Source organism: Phodopus roborovskii, unplaced genomic scaffold, assembly GCF_943737965.1.
Source record: "Phodopus roborovskii unplaced genomic scaffold, PHOROB, whole genome shotgun sequence".
In the NCBI taxonomy this organism is placed as follows: Eukaryota; Metazoa; Chordata; class Mammalia; order Rodentia; family Cricetidae; genus Phodopus; species Phodopus roborovskii.
This window is the reverse complement of record NW_026126482.1, coordinates 29,587,534-29,601,139: the sequence shown is the minus strand read 5'-3', so window position 1 is coordinate 29,601,139 and position 13,606 is coordinate 29,587,534. Positions and strand designations below refer to the sequence as shown.

Below are 13,606 nucleotides of genomic sequence, written 5' to 3'. Positions count from 1 at the left end.
CAGTCATCTCCTCCCTAGCTTTAAAGTCTCAGAAATAACTCACCCTTTGCTAGGCCTGCCTATGAGGCTGTCCTAACCAGTGTCTGGAATGGAACAATTCAGTGTCCATGGTACAGTCCTAATGCAATTAACAAGACACTTGATAAATGAAGACACAAGCACAGAATAAAACAGAGAACTCAATTTATTTTGAATATTAAAATTAGAAATATAAGTAATTACAGAGTTAATAAAAATGCTCAAGACAAGACACTTAGAGGTAAAATTTCAACTAAATAACATCTTACAGAGAAGAAAGATTATTGGCTTTGCATACTGTATTTGTTAAGTATTTAAAATAACAAATCATTCCGTACTTTCACTTTGGAATTTATTTCAGTTGTGTTAGATATAATACTAGTGTACCAAGAGGAGACAATGCTGCACATACTTGTCAGCTTTATCAACGCATTTACGGAAGACTAAATTTGTACTTCTAGTTACTGTGACAAAGAGACAAACATTTACTAACCTCAGATAATCCCTATTGTGCACACACTGTGCTCTGGAGTTACCTGAACTAAGAGTGACACCGATTTTGTCACTGAAAGAGCCTACACTATCCGTAGATCATTTTGAACAGTGAACTACAACTGATGCCGAGGATAGGACGGTGGGAGTTACAGAGCTGCTTGCAGGTCACAGTGACCGGATCTACTGGGCAGGCCAGTCAGCAGTGAGTCACCCCTCAATGCTTGGTGACCCAGGGGCACCTCAAATCTTTACAAAACACAGCATGTGTCAGAGCAGCATCTTCGCAACCATGGAGCAAGACACTTGAAGGGTGGGAAGTGGCAGAGAGGGGGGACCTGCTGGAGGGAAGGTTGCCGCTGCCTTGCCCAGAAGCTGGCTTCATCTTTCCATTGCACTGGACACCACAAGGCTTCCATGGGGCTTGTGGGTGTGACAGGGCCTCCATGTGAAGGCTGTTGTGAGCCCTCACACCACCACTGCACACTGATAGATCAACCTAAGTGTAAGTGACAACCAGAGACCTCAGTGTTTAGCGCTGGGAAAAATTAAAGCCAGACTATAGAATTCAGAGTTCACTTATGGACATCTGGGTCACCAGTTATACAAAATTTAACATTTTTATACATAGACTATATATTTTTCTTAAAAAAATTGGAGCTTTAGAACCATTTGTATGACTGATAATTTTTAGGGTTAGGACACAGCTCCCACGCTGTGACTTTAAATCTCTTCTCAGATGCCTCACCTGGGTTGGCGTTTGCCACTCTGAGGCGGTGAATGGTTGCTGAGAAGCACATTAACACACACCATGGGCCACTCCAGAACACTATGGAGAAGTCCCCTGAAGCTCATCCCATGCGATATTTAGCGAAGAAAAAACATTTTTAAAGTGTAAGGTATGTAGCCTTATAGGACCAAAGCCAATAACAACAAAAATTGTTTATATGTACATTTAAAATAGGGTTGTTTAAATAGGCTGAAATTAAACACCTATTGACACCTTTCTGTGTAACCATGCCGGGGGGGGGGGGAACAGAAGTTAAACGCAGTGCTTGGACATGGGATATCCTCACACCTGCTATCTCTAGATGCTCTTCCTCCACATGCGGCTTATGTTTTCATCATGGTTGGAGATGCAGCTTGGAAACAGGTGAGCTGCAAGTGCATACTGCTCTTGAACTTGTTGAGTAGCTCTTCTAGTAACCTGAAGGGAGGACATACTTTAACATTCTGACAGTAAAGGTCTGTGCTAACTAGTTATATGCCAACTTGACACTAACTATAGTCACTAGAGAGGGAAGTCTCAACGAGAAAATGCTGTCATAAATAGGCAAACCAGTAAGGCATTTTCTTAATTACTGATTGACAGTAGAGGGCCTTGCCTACTATGGGTGGTGCCAACCCTGGGCTGGTGGTCCTGGATTCTATAAGAAAGGTTTCAGCAAACCATATTGAGCGAGCCAGTAAGCAGCATTCCTCCATGGCCTTTGCGTCAGCTCTTGCCTCCAGGTTCCTACTCCACATGAGCTCCTGCCCTGACTTCAATGATGAACAGTGATGTAAAATCATAAGACAAACCACCCCCCAAGTTGCCCATAGTCATGGTGTTTCATTAAAGCAATAGTAATTCTAAGTAAGATAGGGTGGGTGTCCTAATCTGCTTTTCTGATGCTGTGATACAACACCATAACCAAAAGCAACTTGGAGAGATTTATTTGGATTACAGGTTACAGTCTATCCATCATCTGGGGAAGCCAAGGCAGAAACTCAAGGCAGGAATCACAGAGGGATGTTGTTTATTGGCTTGCCTTCAGGCCCACAGCAAGCTACCTTTCTTACATAGGCCAGGCCTGCCTGCCTAGGGATGGTAAAACACACAGTGAACAATTAGCAACCCCCCCCCACACACACACATCAAAAAGAAAAAAGAAAGAAAAAGAAAAAGAAAAACATGTCTCTCTGACATGCTATAGGCCAATGTGATGGAGCCAATTCCTCAACTGAGGTTCCTCTTTTCCTGCTGTCAAGTTGACAGCCAAGAATAGCCATCATACTTGCTTAGCAACTCAGCAAATATGCAGGGAGCTGGTGGCCCAGGTCTGACTGCCATGCTGTGTTTAGAGGAAAGCCACTGTTGATGGGATCTTAATCAGTAATAGAAACAGAGAAAGAGGGAGCTCAAAGGCTACAGTAAATACAAGTCTATGTATATTTTTAGTCATCCTCTTTATACTCCTTCTCTAGAGTCCTTCCTAGAACAGGATAATGCATAGGCTTACTCTTTTATAATCACCCTAACAATCAAGGAAAATGAAAACTCAGTCTTTTTGTTTTCCAGTTCTATGACTGTAGCAAGTACACAACGGAGGAACAGGACTTTCTCTCTACATTTTTCTTTTCATTTTATTTATTATTATTGTGTGTGTTGGGGGGAGGTGGCCTGCATGCCACAGCATACATGTGGAGGTCAGAGATCAACTCTGTGGAGTTAGCTCTCTGCCTTTCTGAGGTTGCCGTGGTCACAAGGCTTGCGCCATCCAGTGCCAATTGCCTTTACCTAACAGCCATTTCACTGACCGCAACCCTACTTTTTAGGCCGCCCCTCTGGTGTCAGCCTTTTCCTTTGAATCTGCCCCAGAGCCTCTACACAATTCGGTTATTGTTCTTTCTCATATCTTCCATTTTGTCTGCAGAGTAGTGAGCAGATGTGGTGAGCATGGAAGGGCCTGAGTCAGGTCTACCTCCACTGGAAATCACTGTGACTGAAATGTTCATTTCCCTTGTCTGAGATACTTTAATATGTCTAAAGCCAGAAGGACTCTCAGAGCTCAGCTAATACAGGGTGGAACCCAGAAATGCACTGAGGACCATGGAGCTCGATAGAGTCTGTCTAGGAGGAACAATGATCAACCCTGGCACATCATCCCCACAACACATCAGTCCTGGTCTAAGACACACTAGGTTTCCGGGTCTGTGCTTTGTTTTATTTTTGTTTTGTCTTTAATTTTAAGACAGACTCTCAGTTTTTAAGCCAGATTACTCTAGAAATCTAAATAAACACATGCATTTATTATTATTTTGAGTGAAAGAGAATATGTGCATGACACGTGGAAGGGGTGGGCACGGCAGCAGACTTCCACAGTAGGTATTTTAACTGATGGGGCATCCTGACCTAGACCTTCCAGTCTGCTTGCCCCTGAGTACCACACTTCAGGCACACAAGCACACCTGAAACACAACAGCACACCAGCTCAAACAGTCCGTCTTTGGCTGTTCGTGATGCTCAAATGCACTAACCCTTTGAATACGTTCAAGAATAGTGGTGACTATTCTATTTTTATCTTTTATTTTCAAGATAAGAATAGGGCTTGGAATGAATTCCAAAACAAAAACCGAGTAGGGAATGGAAGCCGGGTGTCCTGTGCTATGGGGCACTGTGCTGCTTGCCTGCCTGTGTGGAGGGTCTGCTCTGGGGTCACACAATCGGGAAAGCTGGGTTGTCCCCTTCCTCCCAAGCCTCCACTCTTCATGGCCACAGGTGGTCCAGGAGCTTTCTCTGTACCACATTCCTCTGGGTTTGTCCACAGAGTCCAGCACTGTGTGCTTTTCCCAAGAAAGGACAGGCGGGTTTTAACCAGGAAACAAAGCAAAGAGCTACAGGATCTCCACTGCCTAAGCTGAGGCCAGACTGGGCATTTGCAAAGATGCCTGGCCTAGACTTCCCCTCAGGCCACAATTTCCTGTTATACGAAGAGTAAAGTTTAAATTGAGGCTGAGCTCATTAATGTGGTAATGACACAGCTATTCTCTGTCATGTATGCAACTTGTCTAATACTCTGTTTTATAGAGGTCAAAGCCAATGGACAGTCCTGATTCCTCTTCTTAATACAGAAGCCAGAGCTGCAGGAGACTGACTAAGTCTAATGCCTTTCCTAGACTCTCTGTACTTGTCATCTAAAGCTGTAAGTCAAAGCTAAGAGACAGATTTCATCCTGGATGTTCAGGGAGACACAGGTAACCTAGCACACCACATTCCAGGGTAACCTACACTCTCCTTAGGCCCGCCTGAGTCACTCTCAGACTCTACAGCTGGCCTCTGCTTACCAGAGCTCCTTCAGCTCAGGCAGTGGGCTGGGAGCGCACTCAGAACTTACTTTTTGTCTGCACCACTTGCAAGCTGAGGCAGGGCTTCCAGGGCCTGTTTAAAGCTAGACCTGAAACACAAAAGCACATCAGCTCAGGCATCACTGTAAACATTCTTAAGCACATTTAAACCCAAAGAAACCAATGGAGACCAGTGAAGTAACTGGAGATGTGTAAGAAAAAGTAAAAGTGAAAAAAACAACAGAAAAAGGAAAAGGAAAAGGAAAAGTAAGGCTACCAAGAAGACTGGCAGGGCTGCAGGGGCAGGGCTAGAGAGACAAAGAGAGGCCACCAGGAAGTGGAGCTTGAACCAGACAAAGGCAAAGGGAGGCTGCACAGGAGAGCTAGGAGGCTGGTGTGACTGCAGAGAAGACTGGCGGGGTGGTGTGTGTGTGTGTGTGTTGAGGAGGATTTAAAAAAAAAAAAACTATAGATAGAGCAGCTGTCAAAGCACCAGGGCAGTAAGTAGAGATGGGATGTGTGCAGAACAGTTGAAGCATTGACAAGGACAGGGCCTGCTTTACAGCTATGTCTTCTCAAAGTGGACATGGGGGACAGTCTCCAGTTCTTATTAGAATTAACACGGACAGGAAAGGGAGATACTTTTCTTCCTGAGAATTTTGGATATATGATACTCAATCTGTATTATCTTGAATCTAGGTCTTAAAACATTCCATTCAGGGGGATAAACAGGCACTCATATTAAGCAACATGGCCTGGATTCTCCCTATTGTCTGTACCATTTTAGGCAGAAAAAGGAGTAGTTGGGAAAAGGTATTTAAACAACAAACATTATGAACAATCTAGAAATGGTTTGTGGTATGCCGTGGCAAGCAGAAAGAAGATAATTTTACCTCTTAAGGAAATAACGGCCATTTTCAGGTGTAGCAGTGACAAAAGGGTGATGGCACAGCCATGCCATCAAAGACTAGGGATGAAGGGACAGAGTCCCGCAGCGGCCTCATGCTCACAGCATAGACTGACTTCCCAGGCAACACTGTGACTGTGGCAAACAGCTCTGTGCACGTAGATCTGCTCATTTCATCTACTGATGTCTCAATAGTAGGAAATCCTGACTTTCATTCAAAACAGCTAAAAGTTACCATCAAATTTCCACTACAAAACTTTGCAAAGAAACCACAGGCTTCCTCTTACGCTGATATTTACAACACTCAAACTATCCAAGTCTGATGAAGATTTAATTTTTTTTTTTTTTTTTGGTTTTTCTTTTTAAAGTAGTATGTCATACTTGGCTATATTATTTAAGAGACTAAGATTTATAAGTAATAAAAGAAAAAAATTACATTAAAAGTATAATGTGCTCTAAAGAAGTGGCCTTGAGAGTCTCTGTCTTATTGTAGGCTTGTGTTTTTAGTAAAAATTTCTGATGAAATGTCAAATTTATTACAACACAAATTTATGAGCATCTTACTTTGGTGAGTTATCATGTACAAAGGACATAACATTTGGCATCTTACCTGCTTTCCGGGGTCAGGTAAATGGCTACCGTGTCTCTCAGAGCACAGATTTCAAGTCTTGCCTGAAGATGGAGAAAGGCAACAGTGGTAAGTGTCAGTTATCAAATAATAGCAAGTGTGAAGAAGGCAGCTTACTGCAGACCAGGCTGGCCACAACGACAACATGGTAACAATTTGCTGTGAAAGGACTCTCAAAGAACACTACTAACATATCAGTATGTCCTTTAACCCCAATGTCAAGTATGACTGTGTGGGCAGGGGATGGACATATTGCATGGGAATTACTACCTGACTAGTATTTGTCTTTTTTTTTTTTTTTTTTTTTTTTTTTTTTTCTCTTGTATTTCTAGCATTTGTCTTTTAGTATCGTTGTGGTGGTGGTAAAGGGTGGGGGTGGGGAAGAAACTAAAACAATAGCCTGAGTGGCTGGGCTTGCTTCCTGGCACCTATATCCTTTGAGGTACAGGTTCTTCTCCAGTAAAACCAAGCTCTATGAAGTCAGTCCAATCTCCGTTAAGTTCATGGATAAGCTTTTCAGGGGGGGTAAAAAAAAAAGCAAGCTGACATGCTAAGCCACATCAGGCACGGAGCTCGGTGATGCAGAAGGAGAGACAACTGATTTCAACAAGGGCCACAAACCATTCAGTGGGGGAAATATCCATTCAACAAACAGGGACAGCACAGCTGGAGCCACACAAGAGAATGAAGCCCAAGCCTCTCTTAATATAACAGACTACAGGCAGATCTAGACGTAAAAACAACAATGGACTATAAACTTCTGGAAGAAAGAGCTGTAAGTTTCTGTGACTTTAGCAAGTCTTCTAGGAAAACACCCAAAGTGCAAGGATCCGAGGGGAAATCAGCTGGACTTCATCAGAACGAAGCACGATCGCTCAATAACAGATGCCACGGGAAAGTGAGCACAAACCTCATAGAACAAGACGCCCCTTCACAGCCAGCTCTGTAGGGCAGTCTGTTAACAAGTGTTGATAAGGCAAGGGTTAACAAAAGGTCCCGTTAATGGCTGTCGGTGGACAGCAGCTTCACTGTTTTGGAAGATACTGTGGTACTTCCAATGAGGATATGTGCACCATCACTCCCACTGAGCCCACACCAACCTCTATTCTTTTGTTCTTGAGTCTTGCTGAACTGCCAGGCTGGTCTTGAACTCACTGTACAGATCACGCAAACCCTGACTTGTCATCTTCCTGTCTTGGGCTCTTGAGGAGCTGGGATTACAGGTGTGGACGGCCATGCCCACCAGTAGATCCACTTTCACTTCACGTTTTCTAGTCTGAGGTGGGTAGGTCAGAATGTTTCCTGGATCAACCAGGAATGTTGGCAGTATAGAGAGCTTCAATGCTGCTCTCTAGGACACTTGCCTGTGTTTGGGACTGCTTCAAAATCTAACCCGAAAACATGGGAAGATTTGTAGAGGGACAACTCCAAGGTTAAAGACCCAGGAAAAATGGGAAATTTACTGAAGCTCCATTTCTATTAAGTCTATTCCCTCAATGCCAGCCTGTTGCCCTTTGGTGTCATTAACTGAGGTATTATTTAAATACAGATGTTACATTTGCAAGTAGTAACTGCAGCAGGCAAGCTTGAGAGAACTTCCTCAGCTATCTGCTGAAGAGCTGCCACTGTACTTTTTAGTGTGTGTGTGTGTGTGTGTGTGTGTGTGTGTGTGTGTGTTAATGAGGAGTGAACCTTCAGGTCCCTCCCATACAAGTAAGCACACCTAACATCACTAAGCTATAGCCCTGTCTTGTGACTGCTTCTTCAAATGCACAAGACTGTCTCAATACACAGAAAGGTCACAAGCAGAAGGCCACTGTCCCCTCTACATGTGCAACTGCATCATAAGTTACCTCAATGAGGAGGAGGAGGAGACGACTGTTTACACCTGTGAACTACACGGCACTGAATGCCCTGGAAAGACATGGAAGGACTTGTGGGTCTGTGTTCAAATAGTTTTATAAAACTCTTGAAGGGTTCGCTCTGTTTTAATGTCTGAAACAGAACCTCTGGGAACTGCAGACAACACACACATTGTGTGTATGAACATGTACTTGTGTTCATGCACAGTGGGTATACACTGTACAGTGGGTATGGCTTATGTGTATGTATATGCTATGTTGTGTTATGTTGTGTGTGCTTTGTGTGTGTGTGTGTGTGTATGCTGCACAGGTATACACGCGCATGTATGTGTGTGCGCGTGTGTGCATCTGTGAAATTAGCTGGGGCACTGAAAATACACTTGTGTCTATAAGACAGGTAGCTAACACACAGTTGCCTATGTTAAAAATAAATTTCTCTATGAAACTGAAGATTGGGTTGTGACGATATTTTGTTTATGATCTAACGAATACAGCTTGCCTGAAGGTGACAGTGCAAAGCTAGTCACACTAGTCAGCCATATAGGCCAGACAGTGGTGGCAACACACCCCTTTATTCCCAGCAGTCACACTAGTCAGCCATAGAGGCTGGGCGGAGGCGGTGTAGCCTTTAATCCCAGCACTAGAGAGGAATGTAAGATGGGAAGAGACAGGCGCTCAGGGTCTCAGTCTGTATTCAGTCTGCAGTCATGCTGAGGACAGGACCGCCCCATCCTAGGTAGAGTAAGAACTCTCTAGTTGTCTGCTTTGCTTTTCTGATCTTCAGCTTGAACAGCATCTGTCTCTGGTTTTATTACTCATGTGCACTGGGTACCTGCAGTGCTCCATTTCTGCTGAAGGATGAGACACACTGCATCAGCCGGCTCAGCTCTTCAGACACTGCTTCTACCACCCTGGCCAGGACCCGTGGCACCAGCTCCTTGGAAACAGTGAACACCTGACCGGAGGGTTAGAAGAAGAAGAAACAGCCCGTTACAGATACTTTTTCTGTCAAAGCAAAGTGATAAAACAGTAACAAATCTCTGAAATTTTCTGAGCTATAGTTTTAAAAGATCAAAGTTATAAGATACATAAATTTTTAAAGATTTATTTTAATATGAACAAGAGTCAAGACCATGATGAGAAAACCCACAGAATCAGGTGACCCAAGCTAGTGAGAGATCACTGACTCCCTTAGTATAGGTGGCAATGGTGCAGCTGGGACAATATATGAGGCCACTGGCAGTGGGTCACAAACTGACATAGTGGAGCCCATTCTATAATGGAGAGATACCTTGTTCAGCCTAGACACAGGGATGTGGGGAGATGCCTTGGTCCTGCCTCAGAGAGATGATGGGGCAGACTTGGTAGACTTCCTAGGGGGAGGCCTTACCCTCTGTGAGAAGCAGATGGGGGGGGGGTATGGGGAACAGGAGGAGAGGAGGGAGAGGAAACTGGGATTGGAATTTAGAAAATTAATTAATTTAAAAAGATTTAATTGACTGTTTATGTGTGAGTGCTTTGCCTATACATATGTATGTATATCACACGTATGCCTGGTACTTATACAGCTCAGAAGAGGTCATCAGATCTCCTGGAATTGGAATCACCAGGGGATGTGAGCCACCATGTGGTGCTGGGGCCAAACCTAGGTCTTCCATAGGAGCAGCCAGTGCTCTTAACTGCTGAGCGTCTCTCCAGCCCCCAGGTGTATACTTTAGTTATAATTATTGATTAATGACCAAAAAAAAAAAAAACTTCTAAAAAAAGGTACTGCAGATGTTGACTAAAAATTGTCTTGAAAATTTTGTCTTCCTAATATCTTCTTTATAAGAAACAAAACTCCTGAAAGGGACAAAAGCTCTGGTATGTATTTGCACTATTTAAAAAAGACTGAGTGAGCTGGGTGTTAGTGTACTGGTGTGCACCTGCTATCCTGGCTGCTCATACTATGAGCAGGAAGAACTTCAAGCCAGGAGCTTGAGTCTGGCTTGGGCAATTTATAAGACCCCGTGTTTTATAAATAAATAAATTCAAGTTCTATTATCTGTATTGATAAACATTCCAGGTTTTTTTTTGTGTGTGTGTGTGTGTGTATATGTACTATAAATACATTACTGACATAAAACATTGTTGTTAAATTTATTTAACAACACACATATTCATAGAAAGTATAATTCCTCTCCCTCCCCCACTTTCTCCGTTGCATGCATGGGGAGGTGGTCTGGGGACAACTTAGGGGACTTAGTTTTCTCTTCCACTAGGGGGTTTTGGGGATCAAGCTCAGCTCATCAGGCTTGGCAATAAGTGCTTTTATATGCTGGGCCATGTTGGTGGCCTTATTTCAAATTTAACATTTGACAAAGTTATATCTGGATGTTTACTAATTCACCAATTAAAGTATGTTTTCTTTTTAGCTTTGTGTGTTCCCAGTTTGAGGTGCTAGTGTTAATCAAACATTGTGTCACCGCAAACAATTTGAGCATTCAACACAGATTTTGGCACTTTAAGATTTTATTACAAATGGTAGCCCTGGTGAACTTCTACTTTGGGTTACTGTGCTAAACTAATGGGGGGGGGTTGAAAGGCTGACACTTAAGTAACCTCACAGCTGTTCATGATGGCTAATAGCCAACCATCAAGACAGTCCTACAGTCCCTTACAGTCCTATGCCTGCACCTTCCTCTGCTCTCTGCACACACAATGTTCCTAACCACTAATCATTTAACACAAGAATTACCTCACATGTTCAATAAAATTACAGAGATCTATGAGGTCAACCCCTGCCAGAGTTAAGTCACATAGGATCTTTCTAGAGAGATGCTCGCAAACACCTTTCCTAAGTGAAAAGTCAGGAGGCAGCATCACCCTTTTGTTTTCTCTGGTTGCTCCGTTCTTCTATTTTTGTTGTCTTCATCTGTATTTTTTTCCAGATACTATGACAGTCTCCAAGTCTTCTAATGGAGAAAGCCACGTAAGCTCCTGCCTGGATGCCTACGGGAAGCTGAGGAGTCGGCTGAGCCCCAGTGCTAACTGTCCTGGCCTTGCTTTACTTTACAGCTTCCCACCGTTCTGTGAGCCACCCTTTGAGTGTGGGCCATAGAGCCACATCCAACTGAGATCACTGCATGAAAATGCAACAGCATGGGCGGCTCTGGCACCAATGGTGGGATCTTGTTTTCCAGTGGGCTTCAGAAGAGTGGCTCTCACTCCTAGGATGTCTACTAAGGATGCCAGCATGAAGTTTTAGAAGTAGAACTGTGGGGACAGCTTATGTGAAACATGGGCAGCGACACCCATACACCCCTGATTTACTAAGGATCACAGAAGACAAGTACGATTTCAGGAAAAGACCAAGCCATACAAACACACACACATCCTGATACATAGGAACACACAAAGACACCTGCATATACAGACACAAACACATGCACAAAGACACACATGCACACTGGTACATACAAATGTACATACATATAAACACACACGCACACAGGCATACTCACACATCCATGCACAGACACACATGCAGACATACATGCACACACACAGACACATACACACAAGAAAGCTGAGCTCTACTTTACTTATATGCACAAGACACATTCTGAAGGGGAAAAAGAGACCCCTCTCGTGAATAATAATCCAATTTGCTTCTTTTCTTTCCTCCCCCTCAATCACCTACTTTTGTAGGAACAGTTAATGACAGCTTACCTCTGCATGCACAGCAATTATATTCACCAAAGCTTCTTTTAGATAGTTCCTGACACCTGAAATTAAGATGGGGGAGGGAAAGGCACTCGGTGAAATCCTCAGCCAGCACTCTCCCCTGCAGCATCAGCATGCAACTGCCAGAGTGGTCTGAGGTGAAACTGAAAATAACACCATTACTGTCCATTTCCTTTTGAGATCAAAATGGTGAAAGGACTATTTCCAGAGAGGTTAAAACCAAAACAGCTTAAATGAGAAAATTTCTTTCACTCTTTTTCATTCTTGTCACTCTTTGCTCTGAATTTACTATCTGTTGGTCTGAAAGTCCAAATGTGAAAATGTCCTTCAGACAAAGTGCAGAGGACAAGAGGAAGGTGTGGACGTCTGCAAGACACACGTTAGACATCTACCATAGCATTAGACAGAATGAAGTTTTGATTCTGAGGAACCACTATTTTTCCTGTGTGTATGTGTGTTTATATGTACCACAATGTGCAGGTTCCTGCTGAGACCAGACAGCCAGAGGGCATCAGATCCACTGGAACCAGAGTTACAGGCAGTTGTGAACCACATGAAGTGGGTACTAGGAAGCAAAACAGGGTCCCCTACAAGAGCAAGTCCCCTAAACTCCTGAGCCATCTCTCCTGTCCATGAACGAATTTCAGAGAAGAAAACCTTAAAGTCTTGGAGATCACTCAGTGGATAAGAGGGCTGGGTGTGCAAGCATAAAGTCCCATGCTTGAAACCCACACACCCATGTAAAACCCTGGGCTGGGCAAGGCTGTGCCTTTGACCTCAGTTCTGTGGAGGTTGGGGTGGAGACGTGAGGATCACTGGGGCTTCCTGGACGCCAACCTAGCTCTAGGTTCAGTGATAGACTGCCTCAAGCAAGCAAGGCAAAGAGTGACAGAACAGGGTTCATAGGTGTGTCCCCCTCCATGCCCCATGTGCCCATATACCCCACTACACAAAACAAAGCGTGTCACAAAATTAATTAGACCCGATTCTACAAAGCAAGTTAAAGACTGGACAAAATAAAGATATCAGACTGTGGGTCCTGAATTAATGAGCACAGCTCCAGTTAACAGCAGCACCCAGATTATGGGTGCAGAGTATGTGGTCACAGCTTTCTGAACCTTCTAGTTGCAACTTTGGTAAGAAAGCCTTCCAACGTTCTGAGTGAGTGTAGATTTTGCACCTCTCTGCCAGACTGAAGTGAGGATAACAGTGACCATACATGCACATCCGTGCTCCCTAAGAGATTGCCAGGGTATAAGAAAAAGGCAAAAGCACAGAGTTGTTTTCTGGTAACTCTAACTCCAAAACGACAGCTTCTTCTGAAGTGGAATATTCTAGACTTTCGTCTAGAATTAACCACAAAGGCTGAAGGACAGTATTCTCTCAGACTGTCATCCATAGCTTAGATATGCACACACCATGAAATGTAATTAACATTTCCTGGTTGTTTGGAGGCAGGAACTTGCACAGTCCAAGCTGGTCCTGAACTCACTATGCAGTCCAGTGACCTTGGACTGATCCCTCCGATTCCCCCTTCCTGAGTGTTGGGATTACAGGTTAACTCCAAGGGAAACAGGACAGAAGAACACAAGGGACCCATGAAAGTTAAATACAGTAACTTGCCAAACAAAGCAATTCCTTCCAGGCAAGGTAAAGCCATGCTCCTGAGGTCCCCTGCAGCAGCTGGGCATGCAGAGCTGGGCCTTCTCTAGACAGCTCCTTGAGCATCACTCCAGGTGTCAGAGCAGGGCACACGGATGCACGTCACTCAAAAATCTGATCACTGTCTGGGGTCTAGGGCAGTCTGTGGGAGAGCAGCTCCTGTATGTTCATATCTCTCTATACCTACCTAATATGCACAATAAC

General features: G+C 43.8%; 1 protein-coding gene across 2 annotated transcripts in view; it reads right to left on the bottom strand.

The window, feature by feature from the left end:
* Positions 1 to 1,546: 1,546 nt before the first annotated feature.
* The window catches only part of Exoc2 (exocyst complex component 2), a 125,731-nt gene continuing 113,671 nt past the window's right edge, over positions 1,547 to 13,606 (bottom strand). For both annotated transcript variants that reach the window (XM_051194486.1, XM_051194487.1), the window contains 5 exons: positions 11,726 to 11,781; positions 8,847 to 8,969; positions 6,135 to 6,196; positions 4,668 to 4,727; positions 1,547 to 1,717 (listed from right to left, as the gene is read on the bottom strand). In XM_051194486.1, the coding sequence (XP_051050443.1) occupies positions 1,624 to 1,717; positions 4,668 to 4,727; positions 6,135 to 6,196; positions 8,847 to 8,969; positions 11,726 to 11,781 (395 nt within the window). In that variant the 3' untranslated portion in view covers positions 1,547 to 1,623. The remainder of the gene's footprint in view (positions 1,718 to 4,667; positions 4,728 to 6,134; positions 6,197 to 8,846; positions 8,970 to 11,725; positions 11,782 to 13,606) is intronic.